This window comes from Acomys russatus, chromosome 13 (assembly GCF_903995435.1).
Source record: "Acomys russatus chromosome 13, mAcoRus1.1, whole genome shotgun sequence".
Taxonomy (NCBI): domain Eukaryota; kingdom Metazoa; phylum Chordata; class Mammalia; order Rodentia; family Muridae; genus Acomys; species Acomys russatus.
The window spans coordinates 31,800,239-31,822,025 of record NC_067149.1 but is presented as its reverse complement, the minus strand read 5'-3'; the positions used below and the strand labels follow the sequence as shown (position 1 = coordinate 31,822,025).

Genomic DNA, 21,787 nt, shown 5'->3' with positions numbered 1-21,787 from the left:
GGTATCAGTATATAAACAGAAGGGCTAAAAGCCCTGAACATATAAGTGAAGATACTGGATAGAATCCTCAACATCTTTCTGCTCTTAAGATAACCTTTGACCACCACTCCCTTTGCAGCTCCAGTTAGTCCATGTTAAAAAAAAGTAAGAAAGGGAAAGAGAGAAAGAGAGAGAGAGAGAGAGAGAAGAAGAAGAGAAGAGGAAACAGATGCAAAGTTGATTCACAGAAATTAAAAACAATCATCTAGAAATTGAAAGCATTAAACCTGTGTGGAGATGGCAGTCTCTGTGCAAACAGGAGCTCAATAAATACGAGTTGTATGGTCAGCTAAGACTTCTACTACTAAAAATTTAAATAAAAACTTCAGACTGTATAGATTCCATGGATTGTTTAATAATAAGACATTCTATTTCCTTTTTACATTTTAAATAACCAGCTTGCTTGCTTACAATCTTTTAACCTGTAGTGAATTGAAGTCACTAAAACACTTTTTAAAAACTGAGTACAATTGTGCATCCAGAGAGAAACCCACACAGCTAGCAACATCAATGTGCACACACTGAACAGGAGAACCAGGGCAGATGTGAACTATGTGAAACAGGAACTTTGGATTAAGTCAAAGTGAATCTAAGTACAGAATTCGTTTTGTGTTCCTCATTTCGAGCACCTGAAAACAAAACCAAAAATGAAACACAGACCTGAAGTGCTTGGCATCTGATTTTTTTTTTCTTTTTGGAGGCAGTGCTATTTTTCTCAGCAAATTTGCAGAATATCAACCTCTAGACATGTGTTGCCACTCCTGTGTAAAAGGCTTTGCTCCCCTGAAGAGACTAGGGAGGTCTGGGCTAGCCAGCCTTGGTGCATGAATGTGCTGGGCTTATGCCCGGAGTGGGAATGTGGCAGTTGAACTTCCATTGCTTTCAACAGATCCTTTCTCCTTAGCTCCAGTGTAGGCCCCAATAAATGATCCATCTTCATTGAATATTGAGTGGTCTCCCTCTCCGTATGCCACTAAACTGTCAGCACTCTCTGTGGGCTGCATGTTCCTATTCAGGGACCGAAGGCTTCCCTTAAGAGGCTTTTCATCACTGTCACTAGAAAACAAAACAAAACAGAACAAAAACAAAAAAAACAAAAAACAAAAAAACAAAAAAACAAAAAACAAAAAACAAAAAAGTCATTCCCTGGGAGGTCAGATTCACAACCACATATAACAAGACTTCACAAGGTCTAATAGGTTCTATAATTTTCAGGTTAATCATATTAACACAAATTACAGAGACATACAGCTGAAAATAAATATCTACATGTAAGTATCTAGAAAGGCATAACTAATTGAAGAACACTTTTCTATTATTATTATTGTTGTTGTTGTTGTTGTTGTTATTATTATTATTATTATTATTATTATTATTATTATTATTATTATTTACACTTTTGATTTCTTTTTAAGGGAAGCATTCCCTTGGGGTGCAGAGGTGTAGCATGTTGATTTATATTGAGGCTGTGGTCTGGGTACTTGTGTGCTACTAAACTCACAAGCTGAACTGCTAAACCCCAGAATTATAGCAATGGAGGTGGGGGTCATTGGATACTACTAGTTATAAAACAGAGTGCATGTGAAAGAGATTTGCTCTATTGAAAGAGGCTCCAGAGAGCCACCTTGCTGTTTATGTGGGAGAACCAAAGTAAAGGGCACACACATGAGACATTCAATCTCAGCATGCATTCCTTCCTTACCTGGATCTCACGGCTGCATCTCCAGAACTGTGAGAAATGTTTTGTTGTTGTTTATAAGACATTTAGTTATGGCATTTACAACTGTTACTCAGTGGTCAAAGAAAGAAGACAAATGTTCTTTTCATTATTTTGTGCTATCCTGTTGCTTCTGGCCTCGTGTTTTGATCTGTTCTTTCTCCTTTTGATTATATAAACTTCCATATTCTTCCACATTTATTCTGTTTTGTTTAGTGTACCCAACAAAATTAATAATTTTTCTTTGATTAAAATTGTTAAAGCATTCTCATTAAATACAGCATGTCACAAGCACCCCCCCGACACACACACACACACACACACACACACACACACACACACACACACACACACCACCTCTAAGTAGAAGAAGCATTTGTTAGGAAGACTAAGGGCTTTATCTCAAAGGAGAAGATAAGATAAAATATATAATGAGGAGGTATGAACAATACCTTTAATAATAGAGAAAATGAATGAATTCCTCAAAGATATATAGAAACATACAAACAAACAGGTTAAGGAAATGAATAAATCTCTTAAGGAAAGAAGAAAAATATAAGCTAATAGGAGAAAAAAAATATTAACTGTTCAAGACCTGAAAAGGGAAATAGAAACAATAAGGAAAACACAAACTGAGACAATCCTGGAGATAGGAAAGCTAGGAAAGAGAACGGGAACCAAAGATGTAAGCATCACCAACATACAATAAGAGATGGGAGAATCTCAGGAATAGGAAATGGGATAGAAGAAATCAACAAATCAGTCAAAGAAAATGCTAACTATAAAAAGGCTCGAACACAAAACATCCAGGAAAACTGGGACATCAGGAAGAGACCAAACCTAAATATAATAGAAATAGAAGAAGAAGATTCCCAGATCAAAGCCCCAGAAAATATCTTCAACAAAATCACAGAAGAAAATTTCCATAACCTAAAGAGAGAGATACCTACAAATTTACAAGAAGCCTACAGAACACCAAATAGATTGGACCAAAAAAGAATTCCTCCCACAATATAATAATTAAAACACTAAATGTACAGAACAAAGAAAGTATATTGAAAGCAGAAAAAAATATGGGCCTAGTAACATACTAGAATTACACAAGACTTCCCAACAGAGATCTTAAAAGCCAGAAGGACCTGTGCAGATATCTTGCAGACCCTAAGAGACCACAGATGCCATTCTAAACTACTTCACTCAGCAAAACTTTCAGTCACCATAGATGGAGAAGACAATATATTCCATGACAAAACAAAAATTTAGACAATGTCTTTCCATTAACTCTGCCTTACAGAGGATACTAGAATGAGAACTACAACAGAACAAGGGTAACTATACCCAAGAAAACACAGAAAATAAATAATATCACACCATCTCCCAAGCAGTTATCAGTGACTCTATACTTTAAGTCTTTACTTATCTTTTATGTTGTTCTATCCCCTGAATCCTTGCCATGAAAAATAGTTTTAGTCAGTTATTTTTAATAAATGTTATTTGAACATAGAGGGAAGTTATTTTGTTTTTCTGATTTGTTTTGTTTTGTTTTTTGAAGTCTGGGTTCATGTGTAGAATTTGGTTTGGAACCTCTTCGCTTTTTATAAATGCACATGGCAGAGTTGCAATTTCTGTTTGTGGATGCAAGTTTAAATAATCATTCCCATAATGGTACTACTAAGAATGGATTTAAGATGCTTTGACTAACTAGTTTAAGGGGACGTCATATGTGACATCTGTTTTGCACAGAGCTTCAACAAAGAATATTGATACTAGTTGCTATCCATACTGTAGTTTTAACACACCTCTAGCCCTGTACATAATAATTTGGTTCTTACAAAAATAGATACTATTAGATTGAAAGTAAAAAAGCAAGCAAGCAAGGAAAGAAGAAAGAAGGAAGGAAGGAAGGAAATGGGGACAGAGAAGTATTAAGAGATCCTTTGGTTAGTTCTACTTTATAAAGTCATCGTGATGTAGTTCCATTACTTCAAGTATAGATAAAGTACTTTCTCTACTTGACAACCCTGATAAAAGTATTCCACCTGATCACAAAACATAAATTTATACTTACCTATATTCACCAAATGTTTCATCTTTTGCTGACTGAACTTCTGGATCTGGGTGTAAGTCTTCCTTTTCTTTTACTGAAACAAAAATTTTAGAGTAGTGTAACATAACTCAAAGATATTGCAAAGACCTGTCAGCATGGCTGCTGAAAGGTGCACAGTCAAAACACACTGGCAAAAAAAAATTTTAGACCAGTGATACTAGTTTCCTGAGTGATGTGATACACACACACACACACACACACACACACACCACACCACACACACAGGTGCATATATATATATATATATATATATATATATATATATATATATATATATATATATTCAGTTACTGAATATATATATATTCAGTTACTTTTAAGGATTTTTCTGGGTTCCGGTTTTCTGCCATGGCAGACTTTCATGTAATTCCTCAATATCAAATGAGTACTTGCCTTACTGAAAGAGACCAACTTAGAGAGTTCTGTCCATGAACATAAATACTCAATATTCATTTTTTATCCAAACTATTGAAGATGTACTTGGCTCCTAACCGACCTATGTCATGAAAACAGTTTACCCTTCCAAATGTTTTGCATTAATATTTTAATTCAACTACCTCTATAATCAAAACAATCAAGGCTAAGACAGCATTATAAATGTGTAGTTATTTGAGGGACTGTGAGGTTGGCTCATTTGGAAAAGTACCTGTCAAACAAGAATAAGGACCTATATTCTATCCAAGCACCCACATGAAAAAGCCATACTTGATGAAAACCAGCCATAATCCCATCTCTGGGGAGGTGGAGATAAAAGAATCTCCAAAGCTTGCTGGCTGGGCTGTCTAGCTAAATTTGTAAGTTTCAGGGAGAATTTCTGTGTTAAAAATAAAAAAAACTAAGGTGAGGATGATTGGGGAGGATATTGGATGCTAACCTCTGGCCTCCGCATGCATGAACACACCAGAAAATGTGCACATGCCTCCACATTAAAAGCAGTGTAAATTTATTAGAAAATCTGGGACATGAGATGAGTTCTTGATTCTCTTGTAAAAACTCAGGCAAACAAGTCCACATATGCTTACTTTCAGCTGTCCTTCAATACCAAAGGCTGTTTTGTTTTAAAGAGCCTGACTTGAAGGAGGGCTTCAGGACATGTATGGGCCTCACACTTTGTAAATGGATTTTTTGAAGGATAATCAAAGAGGAATGCTACCTCTCTTTAAAGTTCCTAATGGATGACTTGGAATATCTATTAGTCATTGTGAACATAGGTAATGACAGTTAAGATTTCAGAGGAAAATTGAAATGTACAACTGTGTCATACTGTTTTACGAAAAATTTTAATCCATGTTCTTCATGGTTCTATGTATTAGAGTCCCAGTAAATATTTGGTTGATGAACCATGAGCCAATAAAGAATATTTCCTAAATGTAAATATTATAAAAAAAGAGATGCAGGAGTTAAATATTTCTTTCTTTGTAAAAACACAATGAACAGGAAATGAAAGCAGTTAAAATGTGCATTAAAAATAACAAGTTGAATTAAAATAAAAATAAACAAATTAATAAGTAGGATTATTTTATTTTTATTCAAGAGGTAGTGGATTGAATAGAAGTCATGCAGTACAGTAGTGGGAAATGAACCATCAGCAATTTTGTATTCTAATCTAGGTAGTGAAGCCAGTTATCAAAATGTAACAGCACAGAACATCAGAGCCATATATAGGAGCATAGAATCAGAGATATGCTACATGTAAATGAGCTCCTTTTAGGACATTAAAACATACATGTGACTCAGTAATATACCGTCTGTATATCTATGACCAAAAGTCTTAAGTGTATAAGCATCATCACCCTTTAAAACCTATTTTAATTGTTTTCTATTTAAGATGTATTTCATTTGAATGTGTGTGTTTGTGTGAATCCAGGTGCCAGAGAAGACCAGAGGCATCAGATCCTCCTGAAGCTGGAGTTACAGACTATTGTAAACTGCTCAAAATGGTTGCTGGAAACCAAATTCAAGACCTCAACTATCACTCTAAATCATTGAGCCATAACCCTAGCCCCTATGGTCTCTTTGACATGCTAAAAGCAGCCAGGCACAGTGGTGCAGACCATCAATCTCAGTACTTGGAAGGTAGGGGTATAGATGCATCTCTGAGAGTTCGAAGCCACCCTAACCTAACTAGTGAGTGTGAAGCCACTTTTTTTGGTTGTTTGCTTTTGAGACATGGATTCTCTGTGTAGCCCTGCCTGTCCTGCAACTCTCTTTGTAGACCAGGCTGGCCTTGAACTAACAAAGATCCACTTGCTTCTGCCTCCTGAGAGTTGAGATTAAAGGTGTGGACCAGCAGGTCTGGTGCCCGCCAGCTTTAATAGTGAAACATTCTCTCAAATGAGTAATTACTTAAAATAACATTATAGACTATGCATATTTTCTTTGTTTAGTTAGCTAAAATGTTTCTCTTTCGTATATTTCATAACTAATGTACTATAAAGTTTTTATCTATGTAATTAAAAAATATTTTCCATAGAATGGTGCCTAGTAATGAGATTTAAAAGTGAAAAATCATATTAATCCATGGTTTTACCTGAATACTTTCCACCTCTGTTCCTCTTCACAAAGCAAACAGTTAACAATACCAGTGTGAGAAGAGCGATTGCACACATCAGTCCAATAAACCAGCCTTGGGTGGAGATGTCATCATACAAGCCAGCATACTCTGTTGTACAGAGAAGGCACAACGGTGACCTCTGGAATCAGCCCTTGATATCATGTAACACTGGGGAACAATCAACTATAGTGTTAAAATAATACATAAATAACCTTTCATTTCAGCCCATGGGAAATAAAGTCATCTGAAGGACATTTTGTTGAGAGACACTAGAAAAGCATTCCTTCCTTCCTAAGGAAGAGACATTGTCCTGTTGCATTTAGCTCTGAGGCTGGGAATCTGAAAGGATAGTGAAGTTAAAGGCAAAAGCAGCAGCAAGCAAACCACAACACAGGTTGCCTGGGTTACAAGAAAATCACCATGGCACCTCTGCGAGCTTTGGTTTGCTTCAGTTTTTCTTTTAGTTTCTGTTATGAACAGGTGTTAATTAGCAGGAAATGCTTTCAGGTGACTTCTCTGGTATAGCCAGTAAGGGAAACATGGGATTATTGTGATGTAATTTCACTTTGGTCATTTTGAAAGGCTATGTATGCCAATGAAATTGAAATCATGACCTTTTTATCTAGTGTACTCTATACTTTTATCATAACATAATATAATATGATATAATATATATGTAAAATTAAACCATAGGACATAGTGAATTGTCTAATACTACTGCCCGTACAATCTCATTTCTCACCTCTCCCTCTTGTCTCTATTACATCTTGGAAAATGCTATCGTTATCACCCCAATTCTTAGTCATGAGGTGAACAATGTGTTCCGCTCCCGGCACAAGTACCTCTACAGGGTGAATCTTTTGGGTAAGATTTACTCCTTCTGTTATCTTCCTTATACCTTTACCTAAGAAAGGTACACAGTTAAATCATGAGAATCTCAATTGCTGAAAAGCAGGAGAGAAATGCAAAAAAAAAAAAAATCATTTTTTTTGAGATGAAGAAAAAAGTCATTTTTACATTTTTATTTTAAATGGCTCTTGAGTTATCAATGGATCCAGAAAATAACATTTCAAGAATTTTCTCTTAAAATGTTGAAAATGAATAAATGCAATGGTGTCATCTCATGGCTTTTGACTTATAAAATGATGCTATAAATCTGCCTAGTCATGTGAATGGCTCAATACCAAACACAGACTCAAAGAATAACAAAAACAGCTCCAATAAAGTCTTGTGCTATTTTATTTTTCACAGTTAATGAAAAGTGGAATATAGCTTCTTTTGATTTTAAGTGCAGGTTTATAGGTACATTGAGATGGAATTGCTTCACTGAGACTTGAGACGTGTGAAAATGAATATTTTTCAAAAAGAATTATCAATAATATGTCAGTAACTTAATCATCAAACCTCAGAGAGATGAAAATGAGCCCAGTTTAATTAATATACATTAATTTATGATATTGCAATTAAATGTGTAAAATACTTTGGGCATTGAACACATAATTTTTCTAGAAATTAACTCAACATAAAAATATAAATTGGTAAATGTTAACAATTTACACATGAAATGAAATAATGTCCTTAGTGAGAGTATAATGGATGATGGACGATGAAACTATGTTAAGTGGGCATAGGACACAACAACATTTGGTTATAACTTTTTATCACAGAATAAAACTTGGTTATATGATACTGAACAACAAAGCCTTTCATTACAAATGGTGCCATAGAAGAAATAAAGCCAGTTGCAAAGAGAAGCAAAGTCTTTAGAATGAATTACTATAATAGAATGGAATTAATTATTTCTTCAAAACCCAGAAATATTAGTATATCGCTTAACGTAAGTCCTTGAAGAAGAGAAACATAAGTGGTTTATTCAAACCAGAAATGACTTATAAGCATATTCTGACTCCATTCTTCTGATGTTAGGTAGTGAGCTACCTTCAAACTGGAGTAATAACCAGAAAGCCAAAGCATAAGTATAAAATCGCAATCAAAGGAAGGAGAGGAAATATTTACAGCGATAAATTCTAATTTTAAGAGTTATGCTTTTTAGAGTTCTTAGTGCAGCTGACATATATATCTTCTGTAGAACTGTATGTATAACATTCAAAGATTATGATGAAGTTTAGTGGAAAAGCAGTTATAATTTAAAAGATGGCAATATATGTCTACAGAAGAGAAATCAGTGTCAACAGGGGAAAGGGCAGTATCTGGAATACTGAAAATGCACATCCCTGGAAAAGAACACAAATATCTTAGTATGGTATGTTGTTTTTAAGCAACCAACACAGGATAGTGAGGAAATAAGCCTCTACATACGTAAGCATGTCATCTTTAACTTCACTATCTAACAAAGATGTGGCATCCGTTATGAAAACACCCAGAAAGATTTACACACTCCAAAAAAATAATGTTTGCCAAGCAGGATTGCAACCAGCTCCAGATTTCCAATGTATAAAGTAGAATACAGAGCATGGCTAAGGCAATTCTGTTGTTGTTTTTTCTATGCTCCCTATTGTCCAGAATAGGGCTAACATTTCTCCTGACTGGTGAGCTGTTGCTTCTACCAACACAGCAAGCATCTCTACGGCTTGACATCTTAGATGAACAATATGGAAGGTGAGTATTTAGACCACTACTCTTTGTCCTGCTGTAAACTGAACATTTGATGTTAGTTTGAACCCTTGAGAAATAATCTTCTTTAGTGACTAGACCATTGTCATCATCTTAATGTCTAACAATTTTATGAAATGAATGAGCTATTTATTTCATTTGATGTTTGATTCATCCTTAACTCACAGGTTTGAGAGAGATCTTATTTGAAAATACTCTTCATATATTAGCAACTTTAAGGTTAGAGAAGAAAATATAGATACAAAGTTTTGTAAATAGGATGGGAACAATAACAGGGAGAAACTGACAGTAAAGTTCAGATTTAACTATTCCTAGCAGGAACACAATGAGTGATAGTGATTCATTTGTTTTAATGAATCATAACTGTGACATTAATAAATGATGCACGATTTTGTTTTCTTCTTCACTACCCTTCTATTGCCAGTATTTCTCCTACTGATTTGTTTGTAATACCAATCTATAGCTCATAAGACCTCCCAGAACATAATTATATTTGTCATATATTATTTGTGAATAAATGAGTTTTCCTTATTGTCCTCTTCTTATGGTCCCCTTATTACTCTTTTCTCTTCCCTCGAATCCTCCTACTCCTGAACACTCTGAACCCCACACAAGTCCTTCTTTCTTAGTTGTTTATGTGACTATAAGTTATTCAGTACATTTTGCTTTATGACATTTTTTTTATTTCAGTCTTGATGCACAATGGATATTATATATAGATTAACAAGAAAAATCCTAAAATTGTCATTGCAGAAGTAATTTTACAAGGGATATGGTTACAATATAGGGAAAATATAGAATCATATAATCTAATTATAACTGTACTACATGTGAGATCACAGACTGATAAGTCATTTTTAATTGTTACTTAGCTTGAACCACGACAGTAAAATTAAACTTGACAAATGAATTAATGTATTATTAGTCAAGTCATAGAAGTGGTATACATTAGATTCTTTACTGAAAAATATATACCAAAATAAAAGACAACCTTAATAATCTCATGTCCACTTATTTTACTTAAGTAGAAGTATGGCTCTGACTTTTTATACACTAAGCTATGAACCAGTTGTTCAGAAACCCATAAACTGAACCAATGTCAACTTTACAGACAAGATCAGTAAAGTCTGTATCTACGTCAGTGGTACATAGAGGGTTGGTTAGTTTGAGTCAGTCACTTCTAATTCACAGAAACTTGGTTCCTTCACATTAGTACAACTGTGTGAACTTGCAGAAGCATAGGCAGCATCATGTACTTACTCCCTTCTCCCAGTGTGGCGCTTTCCTCACTTATTGGCTTTCCGCAGCCTTTTGAGGTGCACGCCCTCAAGTAGAATTTGTATTTGGTTGTTGCATTGAGGTTCGAGAGATGCCAGCTGGATTTAGATGGAGTAGTAACATTGACTTCATTTAATTCTCCAATCTCGTAGGTGTCATTTACTGAAGAAAAAGCAAGAATATTAGTGCTTCAGAGTTCCTCATAGTTGAAGTTACATTGTCTTGAATTTTTAATTTCTACTTATTGAAAAAAATTGCCATCATTATTCATCACTAGCAACTCTTTTAAGGTACAAAGGATTATTATCACTATGTCATCTTAGAGAATACTGGGTTATGCTAGTAGTAAAACTCTTTCCAGGATGAGACTCAGTGACTGGTATGCTAGGGCATATCTAAACAATAGCCATTTGACTCTGAGTCACCATGTGACAGTGGAGACAATCACTTTCACAATTGTTGATATATGTTAAACACTTTTCCATTACTGAATGTTAACTGGATCTTTGGTATGAATACTTTCAATTTTTATTCTTGTTTGAGATAACAAAAAATAATGCAGAATGGTTGTTTTATGTTTTATAGGGTTTCTTGTTTAAAATGTGGCTTCAAGTGAGCATATATGTTCCTGAATTGGTGACAAAATTATTCCTCATACTTAGTGGTTTCAGGTGTAATAAATAAACAGTACATTCAATATTTGCAGCATCCTGAACATAACTTAGCACTGAGATATGTTATGGAGTTTTGGTCGCTAACTCTCATTATTATTTGATTGACTAGATGCTGTAATGTGTTACGCCAATCCCAACCAGAGAGTATAGTACTGCATGTAAGTATCCCAAGAAAAGGTCAAAGTATAAAAATCATGGGGTCCTATCACCAACATAAGTTCTTAGATGAACATCAGGAGTTGTTGGTAAGATTCTATTATTTAAGACACCACAAACTTTGACACAATGCATGGAAAAAAAATCAAGCTGACTCATAAGCTTTCTCGCTGATAGTTAGGTTTCATACTACCAGAAGGTACTATAGTAGATGCTTGAGGAGAAAATCCACCAGCATTCTTACAACGTTGTAAACTCTGCAAATTATAGTAATGATCTATCTGGTGATATATACCATTGTTGCAGTAATGGTCAGAATATTATGGGATAATCAACTTTGTTTTTCTTTTGTTGTTGTTTTTGTTATTGTTGTTGTTGGTGGTGTTGGTATTAGTGTGTGTATGTGTGTGTGTGTGTCCAGACAGGGTTTCTCTGTAGCCTAGGCTGTCCTGGACTTACTTTGTAAACCAGGTTGGCCTCAAACTTGCAAAGATCCACCTGCCTCTGCCTGTCCAAGTGCTGGGATTACAGATGTGTGCCACTGCTCCCCACTCAACTCTTTCTCTATGTTTATAACAAAAAATGCAAACATTTGGATCCCCTTGATTTTGTTTTGTTGTCTCATTGCTCTAGGGAGAATTTCAAGTACTATATTGAAGAGGTATGGAGAGAGTGGACAGCCTTGTCTAGTGCCCGATTTTAGTGAAATTTCCTTTAGTATCTCTTCATTTAATTTGATGTTGGCTATTAGCTTGTGGTATATGGCCTTTATTATGCTTCGGTATGTGCCTATATCCCTGATCTCTCCAAGATTTTAAACATGAATGGGTGTTGGTTTTTGTCAATGAAGCTCTAGCTAGAGCAATAAGATAACTGAAGGAGAACAAGGAGATCCAAACGGGAAAGGAGGGAGTCAAATTACCCCTATTTGCAGATGATATGATAATGTACATAAGTCACCCCCAAAATTCAACCAGAGAACTTCTACTGCTCATAAACATCTTCAGCAAAGTGGTTGGATACAAAATCAACTAAAAAAAGTCAGTAGCTCTCCTGTACACAAATGACAATTGTACTGAGAAAGAAATTAGGGAAACTACACCCTTCATGAAAGCCACAAATAATATAAAGGATCTAGTTGTTACTTTAACCAAGCAAGTGAAAGACTTTTATGAAAAAAAAAAAAAACAAAAAACTTCAAGTCTCTGAAGAAGGAAATGGAAGATGACACCACAAGATGAAAAGATCTCCCTTGTTTGTGTATCAGGAGAATTAGCATAGTGAAAATGGATGTCTTACTATAAGTAATTTACAGATTCAATGAAATCCCTTTCAAAACACCTAAACATTTTTTTAAAAAAGACCTTGAAAGATCAATTCTCAACTTCATATGGAAAAAAGAGCCCAGAATAGCTAAAACAATCCTGTATAATAAGTGATCCTCTGGTTCAATCTCCACCCCTGATCTCAAGCTGCACTATAGAGCAACAGTAATTAAAACAGCATAGCAATAGGATGGTTGATCAATGGAATAAAATTGAAGACCCAGAAATAAGTGCACACACCTATTGACACTTTTTTTTAAAAAGAAGCCAAATCAATTCAATGGAAAATGGGTAGCATCTTCAACAAATGGTGCTGGTCTAACTGGATGTCTACATGTAGAAAGATGCAAGTAGATCCATGTTTACCACCATGCACAAAACTCAAGTCCAAGTGGATTAAAGACCTCAACATAAGACCAAAGATACCAAATCTGTTAGAAAAAAAAGTGGGGAACAGATTTGAACTCATTGGCACAGGAGACAACTTCCTGATCAGAACACCAATAGCACAGACTCTAAGGGCAACAACTAAAAAATTGGACCTCATGAGGCTGAGAAGCTTCTGTAAGGCAGAAGACACTTTCAACATATCAAAGAGACAGCCTACAGACTGGAAAAAGATCTTCACCAACCCTACATCTGACAAAGGGCTAATATCCAAAATATATAAAGAACTCTCCTCCTCAAACTATGGCACCAGCCAAGGAAAATATAGGCAGTAAACTTCGAACCCCTACCCAGACTAGCCGATGGACAGGACATTCTCTACCGTTAAGTAGAGAAGGAAATCTGACTTTCACACAAACTCTGGTGCCCCATATTTGACCATGTCCCTTGGATGGGGACACCTGGTAGCACTCAGAGGAAGGATAATAGGTCACCAAGAAGACACTCAATACCCTATGAGCATATACAGGAGGAGGAGGTCCCCCTCAGTCACAGACATAGGGGAGGGGAATAGGGGGGTAAGCGGGAGGGGGGAGGAATGGGAGGGTACAAGGGATGGGCTAACAACTGAGATGTAATTTGAATGAATTAATAATAAAAAAGGAAAAAAAACTCAAGAAATTAAACACCACCAAACCAAATAACCCAATTACAAAATGAGGTTCACAACTAAACAGAGTATTCTCAACAGAGGAATATTGAATGGATAAGAAACACTTAAAGAAATGCTCAAAGTCTTTAGTCATCTGAAAAATGCAAATCAAAATTACTCTGAGATTCCATCTTACACCCATCATAATAGCTAAGATCAAGATCTCAAGTGACAGCACATGCTGGCGAGGTTGTAGAGAAAGGGGAACACTCCTTCATTGCTGGTGGGAGTGCAAACTCATATAACCACTTTGGAAATCAATCTGGTGCTTTCTCAGAAAATTGAGAATAGGGCTAACTCATGGTCTAGCTAGCTATTCCTCTCCTTGGAATATACCCAAAAAATGTTCCACCACACAAGGACATTTGCTCAACTATATTCATAGCAGACTTATTCTTAATAGCCAGAATCTGGAAACAACCTAGATGTTCCTAAGTCTAAGAACGGATAAAGAAACTGTGGTATATTTATACTGTGGAATACTACTCAGCTTTCAAAAACAGCGAAATCTTGAAATTTGCAGGCAAATAGAAGGAACTAGAAATGATCATCCCAAGTGAGTTAACCAAGACCCAGAAAGATACACATAGTATATACTCACTAGCCCAACATGGATGTCCTCTCAGAGTCTTCACTCAGTGGGGGATGGGAACAGATACCTAGACTTCCTACTGTGACTCCAGGTGAGAGAGATATTGTAGAATGGAGAAGTAGGACCCAGAGGGTCCTGGATCCCTACAAGAAGAGCATTAAGGCTGGCCGATCTGGACCCAGGGAGGCCTGCATAAACTACTGTACCAACCAATGACAGTGAGTGCAGTAAATGTAGATCCCTAATTAGATCTAGCCAATGGACAGTGCGTTCTCCACAGTTGTGTGGAGAGCACGGAGTAACTCTGACATGAACTCTGAAATGACCACTTCCTCTTGGTGGGGATGCCTGGTAGCACTCAGAGGAAAGGTAAGCAGGATACCTGGATGAGCCCTGACAGGCTGTAATCATATGTGGGGGAGGGGAATAGGGTGAAAGAAGGAAAGGAGGAAGAGGGGAACAGGAAGACTCATGTGAGGGTATAAAATTGAGGTGTAATCTGAATAAATTATTTAAACAAAATAACAACAACAACAACAACAACAATAATAATTAATAAAGAAATGCAAACAAACTCTGAGATTTCCCAAGAAGACAGACAGGCAACCAGGTAGGAAGTGGGAGAAGGGACGCCCACTGCCAGTTCGACTCCAAGTTGCTCTCACATCAGATGTGAGTTAAAGAGCTGAAAGCCCATGAGGTTCCCTTGGATAGGAAAGAGACTACCCTATTCCCATGAGCCATGTGTTTGCTTTCTGGACCACATCCATCAAAACATACATATATCTGAAAGATTCCATGGCAAAATAATTCTGTCCTGCTGGTATAGTAATAATTGTATTTTATCTCTTTTATTGTGTGTGTGTTTTCTTGAGTTTCCTGGAATATACTTTGGCAATGGAAAGAAAATTCAGGCTGATGTGACAGCCACACCTGATTTTGCACATAGATTATTTGTTAGCTTTATACTCTCCTTTTTCCCTCTTTAATTACTTCTAACAGGACCTCTTCAGTGTGTGCTTTGACTTGGGAAATTAGGTTAATATATCTTAAATCTGATTTCTATGACCAAATTACTAGCCATAAACCCAGTTATATATTGCTTTGCCAAGGATATACCTGTTCCTCATATGGAAAGAAAAACTATGTAATATAGTTTAAGTATTTTAATTACTCTTGTTTTTCTTGCATTGCCTCAGATTTAATACAATCTCTGAAAAGACTTAACTTAAATATTTTTGACGCTTGAAAAAAAACCCAAAATACTTCAATTTAAAGAAATTCAAAGATATGACACAGCTTCACTAAACCAAGTGAGGAATTAAAACTCTTAAATTATTTCAGTTCTGCGCACTGTTTTAAAAACTGGTTCTTGGAAGAGTGTGACTTAAGGACTCAGAATGTAGACATGTCAGCCTTATGTTTGCATCCTAAACCAGAACTTAACATTGTTGTATATGACCCTAAATGAGAGAGTCTATGTGTATCAATTCCTTCGTCCATAAATCAGCATGGATATACTCTATATTATGTATTTTACGGATTGCATGTAACAACAAGAAAGAACACTACCAAGTGAACATGCAGCAGAACACTGAAAGACTACTGCTCCTGGATTTCATTTGTATTTCCTTAAACAGATGTACTGTGCTTAGCAGGGATCAATGGAACCTAGGGTTCATATATGACCCAGACAAGACAGCTCAAGAGACAGCAGAGTAATATACCCAGGCCATGATGAGGTTGGGTTTTTTGAGCATGGTAGACTGAAGGCCTATAGTACTAATATGTGAGCTACTTAAAATTTCATGTCTATAAAGTCTTATTTTTGAGCTATGACTAAAGCTATACTTTTCATTTTGATGCGATGCTTATATACTGAGGTAGAGGGTGTAATGACTCTAAAATGTTCTAAATTTGGCTCAGCATTTTCAATCTAATGACACAACTATCGAGAGTGGATTATTCTAAGTCTCTCTACATGACTTGCCTGACAAGCAAGCTACTAATTGAGGGTTATTCACAGGTAAATATGCAGCGGCTTGGTATTGGAGCCATTCACACACCATGGGAAAGTCTGCCTTCTTATGTAGCTACTTGTGCTTTGAATCACCATCACGTTAATTGCTACCTCTGCTCTCTGGCATGTTTGTTCCCTCACTCTGGAAGCTGCTTACAGATGGATGGTAAATGCACTTTCCGTAGTGTCTACTGTCTTAGTTAGAAAATAGAAGCCCCACAGACCTATTATAATTATGAACTGTGAGAACTTGTGGTTTCTGCTACCCACCTAATTCACATTTACCATTCTTGTGAGAAAACAGATATGTGTCATACATAAATGGGTGAACATAGCCTCGTTTTAGTAAAATAAAAGTTTACTATTAGAACTCCCAGAGGCTGCAGTTTATCTGTAAGACATTTTCTGAGCCTTGTGCTTTAGGGAATAGTCTTCAATATGGAGCAAGCTAATTCCTCAAACCAAAAAAAAATAAAAAATAAATTAAAAAATAATCATTGGTAAGTTAATTCCAGTTCAAATCTGTACTTACTTATCTGGTACTGTAAGAGATAACCAGTTAAATTTCCATTTAGTTTCTTAGGAAGGCCCCAGGATAAAGTGGCTGTGTCTTTATCAATTTTGATGACCTTGAGAAAACTTGGCTGTTCAGGCACTAGAAAACATAAGATCATAAAAGGATGCTCATAAACTAATAGATTTCTAGAAAAACAAAGAGCACCATGAGATCATACATTTGTAGACACTGAGATGTGAGTTCCTATGAGCTGCACACTAACTATTAAAAATGAAGGGGATGTTTAGCATAGCCATTAGGGAATTTGCATAGATGGCACACTCCATATTTATTGTCTCACCTCCTTCTGGTGTCTGAAATATATAAGGCTCACTCTCTGGACCAGCTCCTTTGGAATTATAGGCTAAGACTGTTAAGTGAAATTCACTAAAGGCATCTAGGGAAGGAACCATTCCAGAATTGCGCTGTCCTGAAAATCTAAGAATGTTCACTTCTTTGGGATGTGTCCTTCCATCCAACAGACTTTTTGTTTTCCACCAATTTATCTGCAATGAAAATGCAAATCATTTAACACAGCAACTGTACTAACAGTTGACCTCTTGAAATCAGCTTAAAATCCCAGGCAAGAAACAAATTCAATAGTATCAACTAGGAAGTAAAAACAAAACAAAATTTTATTTTAAAAAATCAACCTGGTACCAACCTGGTACCCTCTCAGGAGTCCGTGTACTGTTTCCTTTGGAATTGATGACCAGGTAACTTTGACTAATGTACTGTTCATAATATCCACACGATGGATCACAGGAGCTGTACTAGGATCTGTAAAGCATTTAAGTTTGATTAGTTTCCAATGATCTGCATACTTGATGACACAATATCTTTCCAAGACTGATCTTCAGAATATTTAGTCTGGGAAAAGCACTTGTGTACTGTTGGTTTCAAACACTACCAGCAGTTTCTTGTTACAGAGGACTTTCTCAGCCAGTAACAGGAGTTACTGTATTCCATTAAGAAATGATGGCAGTGATGAGGACAAATGCATGGAAATTTTAATCCACGTACTCTGGAATGTTCTTTGGGGGAAAAAAAAAAGCTCCAGTAACATAAAGTAGCCATTTCAGGATTAGCTTAATATTAATAACAACAGTTGTTCTGATGAGGTTTTAGATTATTAATTAATCAGTCAACTTGGCACAAGGAAGGGTCTTCAGGGTAAAGGGAACTTCAAACTGAGAAAATGCATCCATTCTCTTTTAGCCATTGCTTTTAGTCAAGTCTATGGAGCAATTGCTTGATTCATTGACTGATTTGGGAGGGCCTCACCCACTGTGGGTGCCACCTTCACATATGTTGGTGGTCCTGGGTTGTACAATAAAGCAGTCTGGATAAGCCAAGACATCAAGCCAGTAGCAACAATCCTCCGTGGTGCCTGCATGAATTCCTGCTTCCAGGTTCTGTCTTGAATTCCTGCCTTGACTTTCTTCAGTGATGGAATGTGACCTAAGAGTTGTAAGCTGAAATATACTTTTCCTACCAACACTGCTCTTGGTCATGGTTCTTTATCCAGCAAAAGAAATACACCTAAGAAAACAGTCAACATCAATTGAGCATGTAATAGGCTTCAGATATTTAGATATTCTCCCAATATTGATTCATATACACTTTTGTAGATCCTTATGATACCAGCATTATCATTCTAGTCTACAGAACTCAGATTTCTAAAAAGCCAAATTGCTCATACATGATGTTCTTTGTGTCTTTATATTTGAGTACAATAATTTGAAGACTGGTAGAATAATAGAGCACTTATTATTTTTGACTTTTAGCTTTAGATTCAAAGCCTGATTCCAGGTCTTTGAAGAAAATAAGAATATTTCCTAATGTGCAAAGTTGTCCAATGCTGTTTTTTAATTCTGGAATTATAATTGCAGTAGTTATTATGCTTTTAACATTTAATAATATAACCTCATGACAGCTACTTCAAATTGTGTATATGGGTAGAAATCATATTCAAATATGAGTAAGGATCTCTTCTGTGTTAGGAAGTCTCCAGGCATGTAAGTATGGCCCAGGGAATTATGTAGACTGTTTCTGTAAGTCCTTGAGAAAAAAAGGTAAATCTAACAAAACCTTGAACACCCAGAATCATTATGTTCCTTCGCTGAGTCTTGTGATGATAGTTCCAGGCCTTTGATTTTTCAAAATACAAACAGGTTCCTGAATAAGGCTGAAACTTTCAAAGTACTTCTTTTGCTGTTATGATTGGGTTTTTTTTTATTTGTTTTTAAAGCTCTATTTATTTATTTATTTTTGACACTGAATCATATGTCCCAGAGCCTCAAATATGTTGTGTAGCAAAGGATGCCCTTAAACTTCTGTTCTCCCAGTCCCTACCTTCTAAGTAGTAGAATTATAGCCATTTGCCCTCACATCTAGTGCTATGCCATGCTCACAATTCAACACAGAGCTTTGTGCATTCTGGACCGACACACTATCAGCAAGCCGAAGCACTTCTCTATCACTCTATCCTGCCCAAGATAAACCTTCCCAGGCATGTGTTTTGTTTTTTTTTTCTGTCTCCCAGGTAATATAGACTCTTTGCAAGCAGTAGGTACTTAAAAATGTTGACACAAATGTGGGAACTTGAAAACGTTAGGGTTAGGTTTAGTGTTAGGTGTTAGGGTTAGGGTTAGGGTTAGTACTAGGGTTAGGGTTAGGGTTAGGGCTAAGGCTAGGGTTAGGGTTAGAGTTAGGGTTAGGTTTAGGATTTAAGGACAAGCCACTTACAGTCTTCCCCTGAATAGAGCGTCACTGACTGAGGCTCAGGCCCAGAGCCAAGCTGATTGATGGCTTGGACTTGAACATCATAAGGAGCATAGACAGAAGGTGTCATCACGCGCAGTGTGTGGTTTGTAACTGTTTCTTCTTCCCATTCTTCAGGGGCTCCCTGGGGCTTCCAGCTCACTCTGTACTCCAGTCCTGGCCCATTCTGCTCCATGGATTTCAAAGGCTAAAACAGAAATCATGGTTCATTTGATGTACTTGTAGATACACTGACCTAAAGACAGCAGGGAATCACAGTAAAGAGTGTAAGAGTAATTGAAAAATAAAGTTAGAGATCTTAACTATGCTCCTTTGAGTCAGAAGCACTTTTGTCACTTTATTAGTTTAAATTTACAGGTCAGTCTTCCACCATCCCAAGACATAGGATATCCATACTTTAGGAGCTCAAATTACACACACATGAAAAATATAAATGCTCATATGTAAAATAAATAAACTGCAAATAGTTTTTTCAGGTTTTCTCAAGCATCTCCTATATTCTACATTTTCACAACCAAAGAAAGGGAAACTACGTGGCCATGAACTCTTGGTTCATGGCTCCTCAGGCAGACTAGTTTCCTCCACAAGGTCCTGTCCCATCTCCCGTGGAAAGAGAGAGATGGGGCCACATTTAATTCTGGAAAATGAACAAGTTTATAGAGACTACGCAGAAGCAGTAATTCCTCTTTCTAACAAATACTCTCATGGCTCCTTGACACAAAATGGCAATTTTGCTTACTTTATTTTACTGTATAGGAAGGCTTTGTGGAAGAGTTTCTGACTTTTTTGAAATTGGAATTAGTTAATTCCGTATTAGTGTTTAATTAAGAAAAATTTTAAAGAAAAACAATGTGGTTCGAAGCACCAATTTAATTTTCGTAATGGCTACTTTATTTAAATGATTCAGCTATGTAAAAATCGCTTAAAATGTACTTTTCATCCTAGAAGTTCATTTATATTAAAAGTAATTCTGTCTGTGTATGTGGGTGATTAAATTTTATATAAAATGTTCTTGCTATGCTTCTTTATTCAGTAAAACTGGCTAAAATACTTATTACAAGCATTGGTTGTAATTACATTGAAAGCAGCATGCTTTATCAACAAATAATTTTAGTTTTATATTTATTCCAGAGTAACTACTTACATTACTTAGGAGAAAAAAATTCAAGGTATAACATGACTCTAATTCCCAGAACTCTTTTTTTATATTTCTAGGTATTAGAAATTATTGCTTAAAATATTTCAGTATAATGTGGGTATTGTATGGGGCCTGGTTTAAATCATTATATCCATTAAGGGCCAAAATATTATCTAAATAAGTAAGATTATGGTATTTTTCAGGATTTATTTTTATTTTGAACTACATGTATGCAGTATGTCTGTGTGTAGGTATGTGCAAGTGAGTGCAGGTGGTCATGGAATCCAAAGATGGCATGAGATCCCCTAGGGCTGAGGTTACAGAAGGTCCTGAGGCACCCATCATGGGTGCTAGGAAAAAAAAATCAATCTTCTATAAGACAGTATGTGTTCTTAAACACCACACCAATGCTCTAGTCTATGACACAAGATTTTAGATGCAGACTACCATAAGAATTATGTATTTTAATCATTACTGACAATAAATATGTAAAATTCAGACTATTCAATTTGATCATATTTTTTCCCAAGGAAAAAGACAAATTTAATGTTCTGACTCAATTATAATTATAATTAGAAACTGTCCAGTGTTAAGAAAAATTGGTTAGCTATTTTGCCAACTCTTTAGTCTCTTAGCTCCTGAAGGAATTTTGTACTTTGCTTTGAGGCAATAGTCAACTAGATTTCAATAATTCTCAACTAATATAACAAGAGGTCAGTCTCAGAAGGGAAAGATGAATCAGGTGGAAAGGCCACCAGCCTTCCATTTTGCTCACAGCCCTGTCCACAAGGTAGGGATCATCAGAAAGATGTTATTAAGTTAGAGATCTAAGAATCTGGAGATGTCCTTTGAAGGACCTGAGAAGTCTGTGCTATTGTTAACAAGACTTATGCATAATATTCTGGAAAAAGAGTCTATGCATCTAACATGTATTCAGAGAAAGCCACAAATGAGGCAAGGTTATGCGTATCAATTTAGACACTAGTGAGACTGCCACTGTGTCTTAATTATATTTTTAAGAACTACTTGAGATTATTTATTAATTTTAATGACAGAAATTGTATGGGATTATTGTAGACCACATGTTATTTCGAATATGTTTACATTGTAAAGA

At 36.0% G+C, this 21,787-nt stretch overlaps 1 protein-coding gene across 3 annotated transcripts in view; it reads right to left on the bottom strand.

Annotated features, from left to right (window-relative positions):
* Positions 1-212: 212 nt before the first annotated feature.
* The window catches only part of Chl1 (cell adhesion molecule L1 like), an 81,347-nt gene continuing 59,772 nt past the window's right edge, over positions 213-21,787 (bottom strand). For 2 of the 3 annotated variants that reach the window (XM_051155003.1, XM_051155004.1), the window contains 9 exons: positions 19,500-19,722; positions 17,416-17,531; positions 17,053-17,257; positions 16,728-16,850; positions 10,312-10,491; positions 7,160-7,321; positions 6,394-6,525; positions 3,825-3,897; positions 213-1,095 (listed from right to left, as the gene is read on the bottom strand). In XM_051155003.1, coding sequence (XP_051010960.1) covers positions 879-1,095; positions 3,825-3,897; positions 6,394-6,525; positions 7,160-7,321; positions 10,312-10,491; positions 16,728-16,850; positions 17,053-17,257; positions 17,416-17,531; positions 19,500-19,722 — 1,431 coding nt within the window. In that variant the 3' untranslated portion in view covers positions 213-878. The remainder of the gene's footprint in view (positions 1,096-3,824; positions 3,898-6,393; positions 6,526-7,159; positions 7,322-10,311; positions 10,492-16,727; positions 16,851-17,052; positions 17,258-17,415; positions 17,532-19,499; positions 19,723-21,787) is intronic. The other variant, XM_051155005.1, reaches the window with a different exon arrangement.